We start from the raw sequence: 21,509 nt of genomic DNA, 5'->3' as shown, positions 1-21,509 counted from the left end.
ATTTAAACTGAGTCTCTTTTTGAGACAGGATCTTGCTAAATCGACCTGACTGGCCTGGCACTCTTATTTTCTGCCTCAGCTTTTTAGATACTAAGATTATATCATCCTGGCTCATGTATGGATGTATGGATGCATGGATGGTACTAAGGATTGAACCTAGGGCCCCATACATGCCGAACTAATGCCCTACCCTGGAGTTATGTCTCCAGCTCTCTTTTTACACTTTGTATTTGGAGCTAGCATCTGACCAGATTATCCATGGCTTGAAGTCACTGTATATCTTTGACCTTATGTATGATCCTTCTGCCTCAGTCTTCCAAATGGCTGGGGCTGTAAGCCTGCACCACCAGTCATGGAGCATGAACTGAGGCATGAGGGAAACATAAAGGTTAATGAATGATTCAAGAAGGGGAAGTGGGATTTTCAGTCAGAGGAACCAGTAGTTAAAACAGTTAGCCATAGGGAGAAGGGAACCACAAAAGTTTTGATTTTTACAAAGGGAAAAGTCACCTGTATGTGGCCAGTATAGAAGGTAGATTGGGGGAGAGCCTTAAAGAGGGAGAATAGGCTGTGAAGACAATTGAAATAAGGGAGAGAGGGTGAGGCCTGAACAAAGACAGCAACTGTAGGCAAAGAGAGGTTGTTTCTCTCTGTAGCTGCTGCAAACAATATCCTGCTATTCCAAAAGAAAAAAGAAAAAAAAAAAGTTAAGGGCCAGTGAGGGGTCTCCAGTTAAATAATGCTTGCCACCATGCCTGAAATCCTTACTTTGATCCCAAGACCAACAGGCTAGGAGAGAATCAGCTTCTGCAGCCCTCCAGCCCCCCAAAAAGGTTAAATACATTTTTTTTTTTTAAAAAAAGAAGCTTTTAAAAAGAAGTTAAAGGCCAGGCAGTGGTGGTCCACGCCTTTAATCCCAACACTCAGGAGGCAGAGGTAGGCAGATCTCTGTGAGTTCGAGGCCAGCCTGGTCTACAAGAGCTAGTAGTTCCAGGACAGCTAGTGCTGTTACACAGAGAAACCCTGTCTCAAAAAAAAAAAAAAAGAAGAAGAAGAAGAAGTTAAATCATGTTACTAATATGTTCCCTGAAGGATATTTTAAAGCTTCCTTAAGAGAAATACCAAACCCTATCCATAATATAATACTCAAAAGGTACTGTTGTTAATGTTTTATGGACTTTGTAGTCTAAGTGTGTTAATCCTCCCTCATCGTATTTCTTCATCCAAAAGAGGAGGAAAAACCATGGTGTACCTTCCAAAATAGATGGCTCGTGTCCTGTTTTTATAAATAGAACATTATTCCATGCAAAAATAGGATTTTTAGTGAATTTATTTTTTGTGGGGGTATCTTTTGAGCAAGATCTCAGTCCAAGGTGGCCCAGTAGCCCAGGCTGGCTTCAAACTCTTGATCAACTTGCCTTGTCTTCCTGCTGGGATACTTATTATTATTCTTTCCAGATGTATTTCAATCTCCTATTGTCCTAATCGGTAGGAGCACATTCTCCCATTTCTGTGGTTCCGGTTCCTGACATTTCCTTCTGCTCACCATCTTACAGTCCTGGAGAGTGGGTCCCGAGTCCCTTACCCAGTTGAGAACAGGGGACAAAGAAGCAGAAGTAGTTATTTGGCAGGAGGGCTGGGAAGGATGATCCTGAGGGCCACCACAGGGACCATCTGCAGGTCCATCTGCAGGAGACACTCACTCATGTTTGAACCAGAAGAGCCCACAGAGAATGGGTGAGACAAAGGTTCAAGCTTTGGGCCCAGGATCTAACCCTAGTGCATGACCTGACTCTGTAGAGCCCATTCTTTATGTAGAGATACCTTGCTCAGCCTAGGCACGGGGCGGCGTGGGGGGAACCTTGATCCTGCCTCAACAAGGGGATGGGACAATCTTCGTTGAGTTCCCAGGGAAGGCCTTAACCTCCCTGAGGAGTAGATGGGAGGTGCGGTGGGGGTGAAGGAAGGGAGAGAGAACTGGGATTGGTATATAAATAATAAATACATAAATTTAAAAGGGGGGATTGGCTTTGGGAAAAAGAGGAGGAAGAGGAACCCTCTCTCCAGAGCCTTGAGGAAGAAAGAACAAGCTCGGGCAGGTGTTCATCTGTAGCAGTCTTCAAAGGTGACATCAGTGGCTTGGTGGGTAGTGCATCCTCTGGGTCAGCGTGAGTTCCTAGTGGCTGACTTTCTTTCTCCCTGAAGAAGAGTGGGAATTATCTACTCCAGGTAAAAGGAAGGAAAGGATTTTTATTGAGGGGAATATGGATTTTGAACTTTAATCAGAGAAAGAGTCTTTTTTGTTTTGTTTTGTTTTTCGAGACAGGGTTTCTCTGCGGCTTTGGAACCTGTCCTGGAACTAGCTCTGTAGACCAGGCTGGCCTCGAACTCACAGAGATCCGCCTGCCTCTGCCTCCCGAGTGCTGGAGAAAGAGTCTTGAATGCGAAATATATTTAAGAAGAAAAAGGAATGAAATTAGAATAAGAAAGACTTTGCCAGGCAGGGAAGTAGAAGTTTACAGACAGCATCCATAGCCTAACTTGGAAGGCACTGGAAGGTCCTAGGGTTGCCTTGAAGGGGTAGGGAGTGAGAAGTCCAGAGTATAGGTCTGGGGACCTAGCGGCACTGTGACCCTAGAGTGAGTGGACGGTGACTGGAGCTCCTGAGCAGGACTGCAGGGTTTCTGGGTTGAGGTGTTGAGTAGACCGAGGAGGAGGAACTGGATGTGAAGTGAGGTTGCGGTGCCTGTTGGGTGAGAAGTCAGAACTCCCCAAAGGGAGATGTGCAGAAGAATAGATCTGTGCTCTCCAGCGCTCTGCCCACCCCATCTCAGCTCTTCCCTTGTGCTTCTCAGGTTCTGGTGCAGGGTTGCCTTTTGGACCCTTCCCAGCGGGAGGCATTCCTGCAGCAGGTGTATGAGCAGCTCTGCCTCTTTGAGGATAAGGTGGCCACTATGCTGCAGCAGCAGTATGAGCCCCAGAGCCAGGTAAGTGGGAAAGAAAGCGGGCAGAAGCCCTTCAGAGAATCCATAAGAACAGAGGGTAAAGAGGAGCCATGGCCCACTAGAGAAGGGAGAGCAAAGGGCAGAGTGAGCCACGGCTGGAGCGCTAGTGAACAGGAGGATAGGCTCCCTGCTAGACACAGCCAGCTCACGGACTCTTGCTGGGAGAAAGGATGTTTGTTTGTTTTGCCTTTTCTTTTCTTTTTTTCTTCTTCTCCAGTCCTGGATCTGGAAGTGACCATGGGCAGCTTTGATCTCTATTTAGCATTTTGCACAATCAGGATAAAGCTCTTTGACTTGCTGGTGTGTTCTGCCTCGTTACTTTGGAGACCTTAGAAGTGGCTGTGCAAATAGTGTTGGACAACTGCTGTGTATTTGCCTGGTTATGAATACTTGGGACCAGTGATGGGGAAATAGGAAAAGGAGCCTTTCTTGGTGGAAGGTGGAAAGACTGCCTCAGTAGAGTCTGACTCTTGATCTGGCACTTTGCTCTCTTCCTGTCTGCGGTTCAACATCTTTGCATATGCTGGGCATGGGCACACAGCAGAGCAGAGAATGGAACTTGAAGTACTTAGGATTGCACCTGTCTGACCTGGGTAGTACTGGGTTCTGAGTCCCAGTTTGAGGGCTGGGTGTAAACTCAATGGTAGACATGTGCCTGGCACATGTGAAGTCATAGGTTCAGTCTCGTGTACCAAACAAGAAAGGCGGAGGGAACTCTGATACTGCTGTAGGTGGAGCAGCAGTGCTGTCGGTCCCATTCCTCCTTTTCTGTAATTTTGGGCCAGGCAGAAGACCAGTCCCCAGAATCAGGGGAGTCCTTGGGCCGGAAGGTAGGCGTCTCCATGGTGACAGCTGATCTTGGGCTGGTCAGTATGATTCGTCAGGGCATCTTGGCGCTGCAGCTACTGCCCTCAAACTCCAGTGCAGGTCAGTAAAAGACCTATTGGTGTAAGTGGGAGATGGGTTCAGAAAGGGTAAAGGTTGTTGGCAACGACTGGGGTTTCCCCAGAACTAATGAACCCCAGGCCTTGTTTCCTTGTTTGCCAACTCCGAGCATACTCCCAGGACTCTCAGCACTGACAGAGACCTGATGGGAAGGACACCATCTAGGAGCACCTGCGGGAGGGCAGGAGGAAAGGGGGAGAAGAAAGGTGCTGGGAGCGGGTAAACTGCTGGTGGGCAGACACTGAGGTCTCCAGGGCTCGCTCTTCCTGTCTCAGGTATCATCGTGATCACAGATGGGGTCACCAGTGTCCCTGATGTTGCTGTGTGTGAGACACTACTGAACCAGCTCCGCAGCGGCACTGTGGCTTGTTCCTTCGTGCAGGTGAGGGTTTTCTAGGAAGGAGGAGTGGGAAGTGGGGTATCTCACAAAGTCAGGAATGGCCGGTTACTGTTTTACAGGCGAGATTTCCCAAGTGAAGATGATGACATGGTTTCCTGGGGAGAAGGTACCAGGTCTAGAGCAGGGTAGGTGACAGTGGGGAAGAGAACTCTCATTGTTGTTGGTTTTCCTCAGGATTTGTCCCCTTTTCTTAACGTTGTGGGGGAAAAAATAGAAACTTTGAAATCCGAGTCAGTTCTAATCCCATCTGCTTTAGTTACACGGGTCAGAAAACCCAGCTCAGACCAGCTTAACCAAAGTAGGAAGGGGAGGCCTATTCAGGACACTACCACTCATTTGATGGATGGTCTCGCAGGGCAGGGAGCAAGAGCAATGAGAAGCAAGGCCTGAGGATAGATGTAACCAGGGCGTGAATAACATATTCTGCTTTGTAAAGAAGGTTTGAGTATAATCCACTGAGTGATGAAGGTATGTGGAGGGAAAGTTGGGCTTGTGTTTTACAAGGACAGTTTACCAATGATAAAGACAAGATGGCAAATTCAAACCTGTGCGTGTGTTAGATGTGCCCGTAGTTCACCGCACAGCAGTGAGGTGCGTTGCCTTTAGAATTAAGCCTTCCAGGTTGAACCTTGGCATTGTTTATTAGCTCTGTGACATTGAGTACATGGCTTTCTCTCTAGGTGGGATTCATCTGTCAAAGGAGATTGTAAGAGTGCCTACTGATGGGCGAGATGATGCACTTAAAGTGCGTAGGGTGTGCACATGTGGATAATAAAGGGCAGCTCTTCGTGGCAGATGGATACACAGATCCTGATGCTGAGGAAACAGCAGGAGTTGAGAGGTCTCAGGAGAGCCCCAGGGAACACCAGCAAGGAATGAGAGGCAGTGTGATGTCAGAAGTCGGAGGTTTGGAAGGAAGGGGTGGTTCACTTAGTGAGAAACAGCAGAAAGATCAAGTAGAGCGAGGAATGAAAAGTGCCCCTCGGACTTGTTGATCAGGAAGTCACGGAAAGTTTTCAAGCCATTTCAGTGAAGAGGTGATACAGGAAGTGTGGATTGCAGTGGACAGAAGAGGAACAGGTGAAGATAAACGTTGACGTGAGAAATTTGCCTGAAGTGAGGAACAGGAGAGGCTAGTAGCCAAAAAGAAATAAAGGGCATTTTGTTTTATTTTGTTTTGTTTTCTGTTTGGTTTAGTTTGCTTTTTAAGGTGGACACTCAAGCATGGTTCTTTTATCTAACTGGCATATATTCATTGCATAGTAATAGGTTTTGTAGACATTGTCATACAAGTAGGTATTTCATCTGCTGTGGCCATACTTACTCCTGTACCCTCACTTTCTCCCACCTCTCGCTTATCCTTTGTTCCCTCAGTGTCATCTCTCCTTGATGCTATCATAGATAGGCAAATCATTTTATCTGCATAAAATCTAGGATCTACAAATGAGAGAAATGAAATACATGCTTTCTGAGTCTTTTATTTCACTTAATGTGATTGCCTTCTGGTGATCAGTGTTCCTCCCACAAGCAGCATGATTTAATTCTTTATCACTGAGTAAAGCTCCATTGTGGGGACTGGAGAGATGGCTAAGTGGTTAAGAGGACCCAGGTTCAGTTCCCAGCACCCACATGGCAGCTCCCAATTGTCTGTAACTCCAGTTCCAGGGGATCCGATACCCTCACATAGGCATACTTACAGGCAAAACACCAATACACATTAAATAAATAAAAATTCCATTGTGTACATAGAGCACATTTTTTATTCATCTTTCATTGGACACCTAGGCTGATCATCTAACTTGGCTGTTGTGACTATGGCTGCAGTAACCTAGATATGTAGGTATCTCTGGTGTGCTGACCTATTTAGAGTTCTTGGGGCACATCCCGGAGTTGTCAGGCTGGGCCATATGGGAGTTATACTTTTAGTGTTTTGAAGACCCTCCATGCTGATTTCCATGGCTGAAGCAATTTACATTCCTGCCGGCAGTATGTAAGGGTCCCCTTCTCTTGGCATCCTTACTGGCATTTGAGGTTTTCTTAACAGTAGCCATTCTGACTGGGAGAGAGAATTTCTGTGTATTTTAATTTCCTTTTTTGTTTGCTTGTTCATAGTTCTAAGGGTCATCCTGTCTGAGAGTGGTTTAAAAATTAGGGGGATAAACAGAAAAAGGATCTGGTAGTGTAAAATCTCTAAACTGACAGGGAAACATCTCTAGAAACAGATGGAACAATTCTTTATGAACCAGTCTCTCTCTCTCTCTCTCTCTCTCTCTCTCTCTCTCTCTCTGAGACTGACTTAGAAGTTAAAATGCAGATAAATTCTGTCAAGGGTCTCTGCTTCCTCTCAGCAGTAGACAATAAATCCATAAGGAGGGAAGGAGGACCGATTGGAGGACAGTCCTGAAGATGTAGCTGGGTGGGTGTTGTGTTTTGACATAGAGCAGCCTACACAGTTCCTTCACTAAGGCATCTGTGTAGACACTGGTTGGGGTTTGGGGGGTAAGAAGAAAATAATGGGGCAGATACTTGACAGTGATGATTTCAGAGTGGCTTGATCGTAGGGTCGAGGCTGGGTTGGGTAATGTGGGTCAGGATGGTCGGGATAGACTCAGAGATAAAAGAGGCCAAAGACCTGGCAGACAATCTCAATGAGGTCAAAGCACAGCAGGAAGAGGGTGGAAAGAAGCTAAAGGGGTATTGTACCGTGGGATGTGGCAATTTGGAATTGCAAAGATGAATTCTTTCCAAGTGAAGCCAAGGGCCAGTGTGTAGAACAGCTGCAGGTGTGTGGAATAGAGATGAAGGTTAGGAACTGAACGGCCAGGAAATTAAATGAGTCATGTAGAGCAGGTCTACAGACATTTTCTGCAGATGTCAGGCAGTGAGTATTTAAGTTTTGTGGGCCTTCTGTTTCGTAGCTGCTTGGCTTTGCTGTAGCAGTGTGAAAGCAGCCACAAAGTGCAAGATGAGTAGGTGTGGCTGTTCACAAACCCTCATTGACAAAAATGAGGCCTATGGATTAGAAGTGGCTTGATCTCCAGCCGTGGTGCTGGTATTACCAAATCTTATTTTCAGTGCAGGCTCTCAGGCCCTACACCAGACATGTGCTTTAACAACATCCCAAAGGGTTTTGTATGCAACCATAAAGTTGTAAGAAGCACTTTGTAAGAAGTGAATTGACAGAAAGCCAGTGGAGCAGTTGCCAAAATCTATAGAGAAGTGAGAATAGTGTTTGGCCTGGAAGAAGGAGGGCATAGGACGGTATGGCCAGCTGGCATGGGTTTTCCATAGGCAGACAGGTACAGGGTGCTGGTCTGTCCTGGGAGCACTGTGGCCCACTGCCCCACAGCGTCTGGGATACAGAAGCAGGAGTTTCCCTCTCCTGCTCTCCCTTTCCTGGCCCTCTGGTGGAACAGGGTCTCCACTTGCTCACTCTCTCCAGGTGGGAGGAGTTTACTCTTACGATTGTAGCTTTGGCCATGTGCCCAATGTGGAATTGATGAAGTTCATTGCAATGGCGACATTTGGCTCCTACCTGTCCACTTGTCCTGAACCCGAGCCAGGCAACCTGGGTCTGACTGTCTACCACCGGGCATTTCTGCTCTACTCCTTTTTGCGCAGTGGGGAAGCCCTGAACCCTGAATACTACTGTGGTAAGTGGGTGGGGGAGGGCGGCTATAGAATGGTGTGGCCTTGGCTCTGGGAGGACTGCTAGTCCAGCTGGGGCTGGCTTCTCTGGTACTTTCTCTCATAGGGATTTTGGTATAGCCCTCCCTGCCCATCCATCAGCTGACAGATCACCATTTTCCCTTCTCCATCCTCATGGGTCCTCCAGGTTCTCAGCACCGCTTGTTTAATGAGCACCTGGTCTCCGCAAGCAGCAACCCTGCCCTGGCCTTGCGCAGAAAGAAGCACACTGAGAAAGAGGTGCCAGCTGACTTGGTCAGCACTGTGTCTGTACGCCTACGAGAGGGCTACAGTGTCCGAGAGGTTACGCTAGCCAAAGGTAAGGGTCATTAGACCCTTGTACAGATCCACAGGTTTCTGGTAACTTATATGTGTGCCGACCTGCCAGATAAAGGGGGACACCCGCCTACCACTCATCTAAGTGTCCTCATGAGAGACTCTGCTTGTCACTTAAGACAAGTGGGCTTTGAGGTGCTTTCAGGGCCGAGTTCTCTTTGCACGTAGTTCCCAGTTCCATCTCCTGCCCAAGGTAAAGAGCCGAGGGAGTGTGGTGTCTACACTGGATGGCAGGCTGTGGTCTGGAAATGTATGGAACTGTGTTTGGAACTCTGGCCAGACTTGAGTTCCATTAGATACGTGAGGCTTTGAGTAGGACTCAGGCCTGAAGTCCTGCTTCTTCTAACCCCCGCTTGCCCTCCTGCCCCCTGCAGGAGGCTCCCAGCTGGAGGTGAAGCTTGTGCTGCTGTGGAAACACAATATGCGCATCGAGTATGTGGCTGTGGCACCCTGGCCCCTAGAACCTGAGGGCCCTCGAGTTACACGGGTAGAAGTGACAATGGAAGGCGGCTATGACATTTTACATGACGTGTCCTGTGCACTGAGACAACCTATTCGCTCACTGTATCGTACTCATGTTATCCGCCGGTTCTGGAACACACTGCAGAGGTAAATAAGGCCACCTCTTCATGTAGAGTACCCCACTTGTAGAAGGACACATCTGGCAGCTGGGAGGAGGGACTCAGTGTACCAGGTTCATGTCCAGGGTTCTTTGAAGCCCCGAGGTTCCCTTCATCTGCCCCCAGCAGTTTGCTGTAGCTCAGGCTTGGTCCTTGTTCTGCAGCATTAACCAGACAGATCAGATGCTGGCCCACCTTCAGTCCTTCTCCTCAGTGCCGGAACACTTCACACTTCCCGACAGCACCAAGAGTGGAGTGCCCCTCTTCTACATTCCTCCTGGCTCCACCACCCCGGTAAGAGGTCCTGAAACTCCGTAGCCTCGTTCATGTGGTTTAGACTTGAGGCCAGAACCACCACTGTTCCTTCTCTCTCAAGTCTAAGGTACCCAAACCAGTTTTAGCCTTGAAAGCATCTCTCCTCTTTCTGCATCCTAATGCCCTAGGAAAACTATTACTAGAAAAAGAGGGCCTGAACAGACAGACCATCCTAGCAGATGGACATTCTGCAGAATGTTTAGGTGATGATATCCTAGCAGGCTACCATTGCCCTTACGCATCTCCATGCAGCCCACTTGGGCCTCCCTTACCTACTCATTACCTGTTTTCAACCACCACCAGCCATGAGAACTGAGTACTTCTTGAAGACCACAACTTCAGTTCTGGACTCTCTCCTACTCGGCCTACAGCTGGTAGCCTGGTACAGTGAACACAGAGACCAAAGGAGTGTGCAGTGGCCTCGTCATTAGGCCTTGCCAACTCTCAGCAGTTTTCCTCTGAAGTCAGCAATATAAGATAGGCAGGTTCCATCCTCCTGCTGGGTCAGCAGGGCTGTCCAGTCCATTCCCTGGTCAGTCATCCAGACATATCCTTCATGCTGAAAACCAGTTTTTGCCTTTGTCCCAGACTGGCCTGCGTGCCTTAACCACAACCCAGTTCTGACCTCCTGAACTGGGTTCAGCATAACTCTTTGCTACTCCGAGGTTGTATTCTACTTCTCTACAACTGTTTCCCAAGGGCTGATCTTTCTGTCCCCAGGTGCTTTCCCTTCAGCATAGTGGTTCCGACTCATCCCATGCCCAGTTTGCTGCCTACTGGAAGCCAGTGCTTTCCATGGATGCTAATTCCTGGCAGAGATGGCTGCACATGCATCGCCTGGTGCTAATCCTGGAGCATGACACGTGGGTACTCTCAGGCCTGGGCCTTGGCTCTGATGGAGGAACACACTGGGGAATGGGGCTGATGGGAAGAGTGCCAACTGTGGCCAAGCCTTCCTGCTCATCAGCTTCCATGACCTCAGGGTCTAGAAGAGATTGGGGCTAGCACATCTGACCTCACTCTCCCACCCTGTCCCTAGACCACTCCCTAAGCACTTGCACACCCCGGGCAGCAATGGCCGCTATAGCACTATCCAGTGCAGAATCTCACACTCCTCACTGACCTCTCTGCTGCGGGACTGGAGCAGCTTTGTGCTGGTCGAGGGCTATTCCTACGTCAAGCTGCTCTCCAGGTGGGCAAAGTGGTGTTTTCTTACCCTTCTCCACACCTCTTCCCAGTCTCTCCCAGCCTCAGAGCTCATCCATACTCCTGAAGACCATTTACTGTAGCTCAGGACTGCTCACATTTCTAGTCCCATTTCTCCCCAGTGGCCCAGACCAGCCCCCTTCCTCCTTCTACATGGTCCGCATCATTTCCAAGACCCCATGTATGGTTCTTCGTCTGGGGTTTCCAATTGGCACACCAGCCCAGGCCCGGCATAAGGTAAGCTAGCCTCTGACTGCCCTGACTGACATCTGATGAGGAGTTCTGGCTGTTGATGACCTGTTTCCTCAGTCCTCCTAGCTCAGTAAGGAGAGGTGCCCCCAGACCCAGTGAGGCTTGAGGACCATGAAAGGGCAGGTTCTCTATCTGACTGTGGCTCCCTTCTCCCAGACCTAGAGGGCTTGGGAATCAGGGATTCTGATCACATTTCCCCACAGATTGTGTCAGGCCTGCAGGAAGAGATCCTGCGCCTTCGTTTCCCTCACCGGGTGCAAAGTAAGGAGCCGACACCCAAGGTGAAGCGAAAAGGACTAGGGGGCATTGGTGGTGGCAACTCTCCCTCCAAGTCACCCCCCACACTGGGGCCACAGCAGGCCCTGTCTGATCGGCCGTGTCTTGTAGTCCTTCATAAACCACTAGACAAGCTCCTTATCAGGTCAGTATAGAGGACAGGGAAGAAGCCTCGGGGCACGAGAGAAGACTGAGCAGAAATCCACTGGAGAGCTGCCCTGTTTCTCAGGTATGAGAAGCTACCCCTGGACTACAGAGCACCCTTCTTGCTGACACTGGAGCCACCAGGACCATTGCCCCTGGTGTCGGGCCGCTCAGCCTCATCCAGCCTCGCATCGCTGTCACGCTACCTCTATCATCATCGCTGGCTGTGGAGTGTCCCATCAGGCCTGGCCCCAACCCTGCCGCTCAGCGCCATCGCCCAGCTCCTCTCTGTTCTCACAGAGTACGTCTACAAGCCAGCAGGGCAGCTAGGTCAAGGAGAGAAATAAGTATAGGCTCTGGGTTGGACAGTGGCCCAAGCTGGACACTTCCCATCTCCAAGCACTGTTATTGATCCAGAGTCCCTGCTGTTGCCTTCCCACTCTGTGCTCCCCAGCTCTGCTAATTTTGGCCTCTGGTCCTTCTTAGACCTGAACACTCTAAGGAACTGCTAATCTCTGCAGGCCTTCAGTGAACTAGGTCACATGACAGCTCCTGGGAGGTGGGAAGTTGGAGCACCGAACTAAATTCCTCTTTCCTCATCTTTCTGCTCTGTCCTGTCTTTTTGTGGCTTCAGGGTCCGGCTTTCTGAAGGATTCCACTTTGCCTGTAGCGGAGAAGGAATCATCAACATGGTTTTGGAGCTTCCTGTTCAGGTGTGAGCCGTCCCTCCTGAAACTTACAAGGACCATCAGAACCTTGGGACACTTGCCTTCAGTTAGGTGGTGACTACTAGAAACCGCCTCACCAGATTAAGGGACCTAGGCTTCTCCACTGCCAGGGTTTTGCACAGGATCTTCCGTTTATCCACAGAATGAACCACTGGGGCAGGCTGCAGCTGAAGAGAAGCACACATGTGTTGTCCAGTACATCCTCTTCCCCCCACACTCTACCTCCACTAAAGACAGGTAGGTGAGGCTCTGACCTCTGAACCACCTCTGCAGAGTCCCCTCCCCCGGGTCACCTGGATGTCTGGCTACCATACTCTAATATGACCTCTATCCCAAACCAGAGCCGAGAGCTGCTGGTTTTAGATGATCCATGCTGGGGACATGCTTGTCTGAGCAGGCCGTGTGGCTATCCTCATCCCCCCTGCCACCAGCTGCCACTGGACTTCTTCCAGGAGTAAACCCCCTACTCTTCTAGCTTCTCAACAGATGATGACAATGATGTGGAGGTGGAGGCCCTAGAGGGGGATTCAGAGCTCAATCTGGTCACCGAGGTATGGGTGGAGCCTCAATATGGACGAATTGGACCTGGCCCTGAAAGCTGGAAACACCTGCAGGATTTGACCTACTCTGAGATCCCTCAAGCTGTGAGTGACCCCAGAACTGTCCTCTACCTCCTACCAGATTATACTGTGCTTGGAGACTGTAGCTATGCACTTCTTGGGACCAGAGGTGGGAAATTGGATCGAATGATGCTATCATCTGGTGTTTCTCTCCTAGCTCCACCCACGGGATGCTGCCTGCATAGGTTCCCTGCTGACCTTTGAATACCTGATACAGCTGTGTCAGAGCAAGGAATGGGGTCCTGTGCCCCCAGAGCCACGGGTCTCAGATGGTCAGTGGAGAGGGTTTGCAGGGTAGTAAGATGGGAGAAGGCAGCCTCAGATAGGTCCCCTGGGTCTCACTGTGCCCTCTTCTCTCCCGGTAGGACTGGACCAAGGAAGAGACTCCTGTGTCCATGAGATCCCTTTCCAGTTTGACCTGCTAGGGTTGTTGCCGCAGTGCCAGCAGCTGCAGATGTTTCTCCTTCTGCTCTCCAGAGGTGGGTACACTTGGGAGCCACTCACCCCTACCTAAGGGGCCAGCAGACCTGGGCCTCTCAGAAGGTAGAAAGCGGGGCAGCCAGCACAGTGAGTGAGTGACAGGGCGGCTGAGGCTGAAGGAAGGGCTTTGCTGGTCAGGGTGGAGCCGGGGACATTGGCAGCATTGCTGAGCAGAGTGTGTGTCGGGCAGAGCCAGAGGGTGTGCCTCTCACCGAGGGGCCCTGTCCCACCAACGACATGGTGCTGTGCCTGCTGCACAGCTGCCTGGGGCAGGAGCTAAGTGACCGAGAGATCCCACTGACTCCCGCTGACCAGGCTGCCTTCTTGAATGAGATCCTGCGGCGGAGCTGCCGTGATTCAGGTGAGCTCTCCACTGCTTTCCTAATGCCACTCTTCAGCCCTGCCCTTCTTTACCCCGGGGTGGTTTCCATCTTTGAGTTCTAGCCTCCTTCCCCACCCTTTCACCTCAGAGCCCTGCCTCTGTGCTGGTCCTGCCCTTTCCCACCATCTCTACCCCATTATAGGTCCAGAAGGTCCTCTAGTGGGGGGCCACACGGCCCCGAAGGATCCAGCAAGCAACAGCCGCCAGGCCACTGGAGACTCTGCCCTTCCTACCCCGGTCAGCACTGCTGCTTTTCCCTGAGCGCTTACCATGCTTACATCCCTCCATCACCACACACCTTTGCCTAGGCTCCCTTCGCCTTGGCAGAGTTCTGACATCCCCTTCTCTCTGGACCTTTCACGCCATACCTAAGAGGAACCGGGTCGGGTGGAAGAGGGGAATGGGACTTGGAATGTCCCCTTGTAAGCTGCTCTTGTTTCCTGTTTGTCTCTTACAGAGTGTAGGCATTCCTGGGGTTCTCAGGCCTTCCCCGTCTGCCCAGACCCCTCAGTGGCACTGCTATGCAAGGCTTCTGAGCCCCCAGCACGTGTTTCTGACTTTTCTCCCAGCTACCTTCACAGGTACCAGTGGCTGACCCTCCTCACCAATCCCACTGATACAAACCCTTGAGCTCCTCCCCAGCCCACCAGAGAGCACTGATAGACAGGTGCCGCTCTTTTCCTCTTCAGATGTCCAACATCTGGCAGCCTATGGCCTGGAGGGTTCCTTTCAAGAAGAAACAAAACCTAAGTTTGGGGATTGGAATGCAGTTCCCAGCCTGAAAGACCTGGGCGGGACTGGAGCTAAGGCTACAAAGTCCCAGGTTCCCATCCTCAGTGTAACACTTGCTAGTGGTAAGGCTACCACTTGGAGTCGTTGAGGTAGATTGGGGTTGGGAACCCCATAGCGGATATGAAGATCATGGATACCTCTCCACACAGACAGTTCCCAGGACCCAGGAGAGCCAAGCCCGGCCTCCTGCCAAGACTTATTGGCTTACAGTGGCCGCCAGGCTCCTCAGACAGAGGGTGCAGATGGGCCCCGGACCCGGTGTCCTGTCTACATCTATAGCTGTTCTCTGGAAGCACTGAGGGAGCAAATGGTTGGCTTGCAGCCTCCTCAAGCACCACGAGATCTCATATTCCGGTGAGTGTACTCCATTTTGACTCTTGGCCTCCTCCAGCCAAGGCCTGGGTACACACTCAGGTGTAGACAGACTGTTGGGCATTCAGGAACTCAGCTTCTTAGCTGTATCGCCCAACAGATCACCAGACACTCCTAATCACGAATGCATTTGCTAAGGCTCTCTACATTCCTCTGGAGTTTGAATGGCTGATGAGGCCAAGGTATCATTTAGGGGAGTCTGCCAAGCTCTGTTTTCCCTCCCATTCCTAGGACTCAGTACCTGGACCACCCCTCATCCTCAGCCTGGATGGAGCCCAGGTACAAAGAGGCAGCCACCCACTGCGCCTTGCTGCAGGAACACGCACAGCGGTGCTATGTCCGCGGTGAGCAGGAATATCATCAAGGAAGGCGTGTGCCTGAGGGTGGAAGTACAAGGGTTACAGGGTTGGAACTGGAAGGACAATGACGGCTGAGCGCTGTGGTCCGTTCTCCTTCCATTAGGGCTATTCCGAAGCTTACAACAATCACAGAGAGTGGCCTGCCAAGATTTGCTGACAGCTGTAGATGCCTGCGAGGAGCTACTACAGGAAGTGGACATCACCTCTTTTCTGCTGGCACTGTGTGGCCATACTTGGGGTTTGCCTCATGCACCCCCAAGCCCTGGTCCTCTCAGTCCAGGGCCCTTCAGCAGTAGCATCGAAGAAGGACCAGAGCCCCGGGAACGAGCTATCCTAGTTTCTGAGTCCAGGTTAGGATTGTTCTTGAAGGTTGTTAAGCAGGGTTGTAGGAGACACATTGACCTAGTCCCTATAAGCAAGACCTTCCAGTACAGAGAAGTACACCTGAGAAGCGGGTGCCTGGTCACTGGTTTCATTTTCAGTGAAGCTTTGTCCCGCTTGGCTTTGGCAACAGTCTCCCTCTCAAGCATGCCCCATCTCTTCTAAATTATGGTGTTCTGATTAGTTGAGTTAGGGCTAACCCATTCCCAGAAGTGAAAGCAGAAATTTTCCTGATGTCTTCCATAATTGTCAAGATTCCCCCAACTAACAGGAGTGTATCAGCTCAGCACAAAAGTACGTGTTGATTCCCGGGTCCCCACAGTGGCCTCCACAGCTCCACAGTTCCTTGCCGAAGGGAGGCTAGAGGGAAGGACAAGACAGGACGGTCGATGCTGTTAGCTTCTACAGTGTGTTGCTGTTGAGAAAAGAGCAACTAGAATACTGAGGGTGTCAAGGACTCCACCCCCAGGGCTCTGGAGCCACAGACTCCCCATTTCCATGACCCCCTCTAAGTGAACACTCTCTCCCAACAAGCTTTGCTTCTCCTGGTCTCCACTTACACTGTCGATTCCACCCTCCATTCGGTGATGGGAGTCAGAAGGGGGCACCCTGTCTCTAAGAAAGGTGGAGCTTAGAGCCCAGAGGGAGAGAGGGGGTTGAGTCCCCTCATCACCTCCCAAGCCATTGTTCTAGCACGCTCTAGAGAGAGACAGATGTTTGCTGCTCTAGCACTTGGTGGTTCTTGACAGTGATCTGCTTCTTCCAACCCCAGCATAGAGACTGAGGACCTCAGTGAGCCTGAGTTCCAGAGCACCCGGGTCCTTGGGAATCCAGACCCTGGTCCGGAGATTTCTCTGACAGATGTCTGCCAGCTTAAAGGAGAGGCACATGATGCCCTTCATGGCCTCATCCAGGTGGGAACTGGGTAGAGTCCTGCTTCTGCAGCTCTCAGCTTCTTCCCTGGGTTGAGGATGGACTAGTGTCCTTCAAGGGTAGCTGACCTCATAGCCTCCTTCTAAACCCACAACAGGAGAAGTTCCTGGAGATCAGTCGCCTCCACTTCCGCACAGTGCCCTCCAATCCCCACTACTTCTTCTATTGCCCTCCATCCAGTCGGCGAGAGGTGAGAGTCTCTCTCTTCTTTTCCTTCCTCGTGCCCCGACCCAGAGCCCAGAGGAACGCCCTAGCCCACCTGAGTCCTTTTGAATTTTGATTCTCTGACACCTGGTGGTCTTGCTTTGATTACCTGCCTTTTCCTCTCGCAAGGATGAGGGACCTCGAGACACTGTAGACAGAAAAGTCAGTGACCTGGAGTTTTCAGAGGCTGAGCTCGTGGGAGAGGAAGGTGTGTGAGCAAGCGGGTCAAAGTAGAATGGCTGTTTCACACCAGGATTGAGTGGTCCCACTGCTTTCTCTGCTGACCACATGTCTTGTGTTGCTAGGGGACACGTCTGCCTGTTGTGTGGTCACCGAAAGTGATCCAGAGCTGGAGGTGGAATACCGTGAGAGCCGGGAACCAGACCAGGGGCCTGCTGGGCTAGACTCCGCATCTCTGTCAGATGCAGACACCGTGAACCCCGATGAAGACTCCTTCAGTATCTTAGGGGGTGACTCACCCACTGGGCCTGACAGCCTCATGCATGACCTGCCACCCCTCTTCCTACATCTCACATGCTCTGTGCGGTTGCGTGGGCAGCACAGCTCAGTGCCTGTCTGCAGCCTGCCCACTTGCCTGGGTGAGTTTTGAGGAGCCAGGAGGAAGGCCTAAGGTCCCCCATATGGTTGGTTTGCCTGCCTGCCCTTGAGGAGAAGGCAGCGGAGAGCCTGGGAGAATGACTTAGTGTCACTTGGAACTTGGGAAGCCACACTTTTTCCAGGCTCCAGGACACACAGGAACCCCTGATTTTACTTCTCTCACAGGCCAGGTACTCTCCAGTCTAGAGGGACCCCCAATTGGAGGCAGAGTCCCCTTGAGGGACCTCAGTATCACTCTCGATGTCTTTGTGTTGACGTTACCCCTGGAAGTGGAACTCCCCCCAGCCACGGACCCTCAGCACCATCGGTACGGCGGCAGGCTTGGCAGGCTCTGGGGCTTTGGGGAATAAGGAGACCTTGGGAAACCCTAGGAGGATAGTAGCTCCTGATCTTTGATTCTGTTCCCACCCTGCTTAGGTCAACATCTGAGAGCAGCACTTCATTCCCACGGTCCCCAGGGCAGCCATCATCTTTAAGGTCAGATGATGGCCTAGGGCCCCCACTACCACCCCCAGAAGAAGAGAGGTACATCCTTATCTCCCTCTCAGTATCTTGTTCCCCCTCAGTTTCATTCTTAGGAAGCTAGTTTATAAACCTTTCTTCCACTTAGGCACCCAGGACTGTCCAGTCTGGCCACACCCCACAGACTGGCTATTGAGAACACAATGAATGAGGTGAGAGCCTTCTCCCTTCAGTGTAAGCAGTAGCCTTCCAGCACCGTACCTAATGTTATCCTAGGACTGAGGCAGAGCTCTCTTGGTCTGTAAGGCAGTCTATCTTCTGGTATCTTTTGGTTTGGGGTTGAAGATGTCCCACTAAGGACTTGCACCTGCATTCTGACTATAGATCCGCTGGTTGTTAGAAGATGAGATGGTAGGGGCTCTCCGAAGAGGGGGCATGCCCCAGAGCGCCGCCCTACACCGAGCAGCTGCCCACATTCATAGCTCTTCAGGACGCTCTACCTGCCTTCGCCAAACTCCCCCTCTGAGTTTTGTGTTTGGGCCAGAACGCTCCCTCACGCAGTTCAAGGAGGTAAGCCGCTCTCAGAACACTTAATGCTTTCCTGGGGGCTCGTCCTTCCTTGAATCCCAGAAAGAAAGACCCCATCTCTATTTGAATCCCCAGAATTTGATTCCTTGTCATATCATCTGCTCCTCCCCCACTTGCCTGATAGCCCAGTTCCATGGACAGTAGACCCACCTTGTTATTGGGCCTGCTGAGTTTGGCCAAGTCACCTTTTCTTACCTCAGCAGTGGTGATGTGATGGTCCAAGCGTCAAATGAGAAATCCTGCCTAAACTATGATCTTGGCTCCTTCCCTAGGAGTTCCGACGCCTTCACCTCCCTGGCCATGTTCTCCTTGAGGATCCTGACAGTGGCTTCTTCTTTGTGGCAGCTGGCCAACAACCAGGTGGACTCCATGGGGAGCCCCCCTCAGCGACCTGGGCTTGGCACAGCCATGAAGACAAGGCTGAAGATGCTGAAGGGGAGGTGAGTCTGCCTTGAGGACCAAGAGCTGTGGCAGTTGGCGTGGAGCTAAATCTCAGTTCTGATTTCTACTCTTCAGGTCTTGATAGCCAGCCCCCAAGTCCCTGGCTCCCTGGAGGATTCTGAAAGCACCCCCCTCGTCAGCCTGCCTGGCTTGTCACAGGGAGGTAAGAAGATAGGCAGCATAGTCTGGAGGCCATAGCTGTCTCTCCCAGTTTCCATTTCTCCTAGCAGATCTGCCACAGGATCCAGAGACACACCAGGTATTTCTCTTTCTCTGTACAGGCAGTCAGCCTGGGCCTACCCGGGGTCTAAGCCTTATGTCCAGTCAAGGCAGTGTGGACTCAGACCACCTAGGTAAGGTCAGAGTGGGGGTGGAGCACCCCAGGTTGATGATATATGGGCTTAGGGCTGCATAGGGGAAAGTATCAGGGGACTTACTTAAAAGAGACTGTCAAGCCTGATGCTCTTGAAAATCAGAAGACTCAGGCTCAGCTAAGGATGGGATGAATGTGAGCACATTTGACACAGGTTACGATGGTGGCAGCAGTGGCTCAGACAGTGAGGGGCCCAGTGAGACCCTTGGTGAGAAAGCCCCCTTCACACTTCGGACTCCACCTGGACCAGTACCCCCACAGCCTTCATTCTCAGGCCTTCCTGGACCCTCCCTGCCTGACTTCTGGCTCATCGTCAGGATACTGCAGGATCGTGTGGAAGTATATGCACATGCACGGTATGTAGAAGCCGTGGCCTGCACCCTGATGATTTCAGCCTCTTGTGTCTAAAGGCACACACCTTTAACCCCAGCACTTGAAAGACAGAGTCAGAAGAGGTCAACCTGATCTTCATTGTCTGTTTCAGGTCACCAGGGCTACAGTGAACCCCTGTGTTTAGGGGCGGGGCGGGGAGCCTGAGAGCTTTGGTAGGATCTTCTGAGACCCACTGCTAATCTTCCCACATCTTCTAGGAAAAGCACATCACTTAAATTTATATTATTTATTCATTTGTTTTTGAGATAGAACTGACCTGGAACTTTTATAGACCATGCTGGCTTCAAATTCATAGAGTCCCACCTGCCTCTGCCTCCGAATGCTGGGAGTAGAGGTGTGTGCTACCATGCCTGACACTCCTGTCTCAGTGGGGTTGAAAAGCTGATGGGGTTTATGTCATCTACCTGAGCCTTCAGAGCATCTGCAGTTCACAAAAGTTTCATAGGTTGATGGCTGATAGTTAACAAATGTATGTAACATGTAAGTGCCTGTCTAGCCTGTGCAGGGATCTACATAACAACTCCATAATCTACAGTAGTATTGCCCTAGCAGTGTAGGTGAGGAAACTCAGTACAGAGAATTAAATATTTGCTCAGGTCATAGTAAGTGACAGCCAGGACTCACTTAAATACAGGCATCTGTCTAAATACCCATTCTTAGAGGTGGCACAAGAGAAGGCCACATTTTGACCAAGCTTTAAGACTAAATAAGGGGCATGCTGGATGCTGGGGGCCTCAGTACAGTTCCATGAGGGGCCGGCAAGGCAAGCATAGAGCTTAGGTCTCCAAACTGCTGGAGATGTTCGTGTTTTCCCTTTCCAGCGAAGTTCACTTCCTTTGTCCATATTTACCTCCTTTATTATGGTTTCCTTTGGCCCAGCACCATGACCTTCCCTCCCACTTGGGACACCTAAACCTTCCTCCCACTGCAGTTCTCTGTCATATCCACCCTCCCTGCCTAGGAGCCTGATTCGGGAGGATGGCGGGCCTGGCACTGAGTGTCGCCACCTGCAGCAGCTCCTGGTGAGGCGTGTTGGGGAGATCTGCAGAGAGGTCAACCAGGTAAGTCAGCCAGGGACAGGACTCAGACACTCAGGCAGAAGAAGAAGGAGTTTCTAGGAACCAAACTTTTAGAACCTGGTGGTCTGTGTCAGACTTAACAATGACAGAGACCTTTTTTTTGCACCCCAAGTTCTAGAAAACTGTTACTCCCTCATTCCCTACAAGCTGGAAGGTTTTCTTTTCGTGCCAGTGACTCTTGAGATGTTTCCTGTCCTTCTGCTGTGCTAGCATCAAGAAATCACTGAGAACCAGACACAGAGACCCTAACTCTATAGTGCTTGTGTAGAAGAGGCCATGTAGACATTGAACAACTAAAACTAAAGTACATGGATGATTTCAGTGTCAGCTGTGGAGAATTATTCTGTAGCAGAAAAGCAGAGGCTGCTGGGAGAGCACGTGGCAGGGTTCTGACCCTGGAATATCTGGGAAGACTTCCTGGATAAGGCAGTTTTAATTGAGAACTGAAAGATGGTGACCAGATTCTCTACTGGTGCCTTCCATTACTGGTACCCTCATTACTGAAACCCTTCATTGTTCACTCTTAGAAATTCAAAATTGTGTTTCTGACTCCCCAAGCTACCTGTCCCCACCATGGGCCATTGTTCTCTATGTCTGCTTCTCTCCAATCCAAACCCCTAGATCACCTTTTTCTCCATGTAGACTGAACAGTATCTGAAACTATGGGTTCTGTGTCTCCTTGATGAGAAGCCTGTTCTTGGCTTTCAGTTCTCAATGCCTAGAAGTAACCTTTCCATAGTTATCAACACAGGCTGTTGTCCTGTGGCATGCAGGGCTGACCCGGTATTAAAGCAGATTGTCCTTGGCTGCCTCCTAGTCCTCAGTACATCCATGGACTTTTGTTTTTGATAGTGTGTTATAGGTAGTCCAGACTAGGCTCCTGTGTTCTTTTGACCTTGGACCTCAGCAATAGTGGTCATTCTCTGTGGCCTTTCCTTACCCACTTAGTAGGACGTATTTCAGTTTTCTGACACCTTGCTCCTTCTCCTAGCGACTGCTCCTTCAGGACCTTCATGACAGTCACGTTTGTAACTCCCTCTTGGTGGCCGAGAGTGAAGAAGATCTCTGGCGTAGTGAGACGCCTTTCCATTCCCGTCAGCGGGCACCCCTGCCCAGTG

General features: G+C 50.7%; 1 protein-coding gene across 1 annotated transcript in view; it reads left to right on the top strand.

Annotated features, from left to right (window-relative positions):
* Positions 1 to 21,509, top strand: part of Szt2 (SZT2, KICSTOR complex subunit) — a 46,373-nt gene that overhangs the window by 7,346 nt on the left and 17,518 nt on the right. The window contains exons 5-42 of the mRNA XM_026777488.1: positions 2,856 to 2,987; positions 3,791 to 3,932; positions 4,226 to 4,332; positions 7,793 to 8,003; positions 8,186 to 8,356; positions 8,748 to 8,982; positions 9,158 to 9,287; positions 10,029 to 10,171; positions 10,348 to 10,500; positions 10,637 to 10,751; positions 10,970 to 11,187; positions 11,272 to 11,487; positions 11,821 to 11,899; positions 12,057 to 12,151; positions 12,390 to 12,558; positions 12,692 to 12,806; positions 12,900 to 13,013; positions 13,205 to 13,375; positions 13,539 to 13,633; positions 13,854 to 13,977; positions 14,086 to 14,250; positions 14,338 to 14,542; positions 14,792 to 14,904; positions 15,023 to 15,269; positions 16,073 to 16,214; positions 16,331 to 16,423; positions 16,567 to 16,645; positions 16,743 to 17,036; positions 17,221 to 17,362; positions 17,473 to 17,580; positions 17,666 to 17,729; positions 17,902 to 18,087; positions 18,378 to 18,545; positions 18,622 to 18,709; positions 18,828 to 18,899; positions 19,074 to 19,275; positions 20,274 to 20,373; positions 21,383 to 21,497. Of these exons, the coding sequence (XP_026633289.1) occupies positions 2,856 to 2,987; positions 3,791 to 3,932; positions 4,226 to 4,332; positions 7,793 to 8,003; positions 8,186 to 8,356; positions 8,748 to 8,982; positions 9,158 to 9,287; positions 10,029 to 10,171; positions 10,348 to 10,500; positions 10,637 to 10,751; positions 10,970 to 11,187; positions 11,272 to 11,487; positions 11,821 to 11,899; positions 12,057 to 12,151; positions 12,390 to 12,558; positions 12,692 to 12,806; positions 12,900 to 13,013; positions 13,205 to 13,375; positions 13,539 to 13,633; positions 13,854 to 13,977; positions 14,086 to 14,250; positions 14,338 to 14,542; positions 14,792 to 14,904; positions 15,023 to 15,269; positions 16,073 to 16,214; positions 16,331 to 16,423; positions 16,567 to 16,645; positions 16,743 to 17,036; positions 17,221 to 17,362; positions 17,473 to 17,580; positions 17,666 to 17,729; positions 17,902 to 18,087; positions 18,378 to 18,545; positions 18,622 to 18,709; positions 18,828 to 18,899; positions 19,074 to 19,275; positions 20,274 to 20,373; positions 21,383 to 21,497 (5,518 nt within the window). The remainder of the gene's footprint in view (positions 1 to 2,855; positions 2,988 to 3,790; positions 3,933 to 4,225; positions 4,333 to 7,792; positions 8,004 to 8,185; positions 8,357 to 8,747; positions 8,983 to 9,157; positions 9,288 to 10,028; positions 10,172 to 10,347; positions 10,501 to 10,636; positions 10,752 to 10,969; positions 11,188 to 11,271; positions 11,488 to 11,820; positions 11,900 to 12,056; positions 12,152 to 12,389; positions 12,559 to 12,691; positions 12,807 to 12,899; positions 13,014 to 13,204; positions 13,376 to 13,538; positions 13,634 to 13,853; positions 13,978 to 14,085; positions 14,251 to 14,337; positions 14,543 to 14,791; positions 14,905 to 15,022; positions 15,270 to 16,072; positions 16,215 to 16,330; positions 16,424 to 16,566; positions 16,646 to 16,742; positions 17,037 to 17,220; positions 17,363 to 17,472; positions 17,581 to 17,665; positions 17,730 to 17,901; positions 18,088 to 18,377; positions 18,546 to 18,621; positions 18,710 to 18,827; positions 18,900 to 19,073; positions 19,276 to 20,273; positions 20,374 to 21,382; positions 21,498 to 21,509) is intronic.

This window comes from Microtus ochrogaster, unplaced genomic scaffold (genome assembly GCF_000317375.1).
Source record: "Microtus ochrogaster isolate Prairie Vole_2 unplaced genomic scaffold, MicOch1.0 UNK69, whole genome shotgun sequence".
In the NCBI taxonomy this organism is placed as follows: Eukaryota; Metazoa; Chordata; class Mammalia; order Rodentia; family Cricetidae; genus Microtus; species Microtus ochrogaster.
The sequence above is the reverse complement of the archived record's forward strand: the minus strand, read 5'-3'. Positions and strand labels throughout refer to the sequence as shown.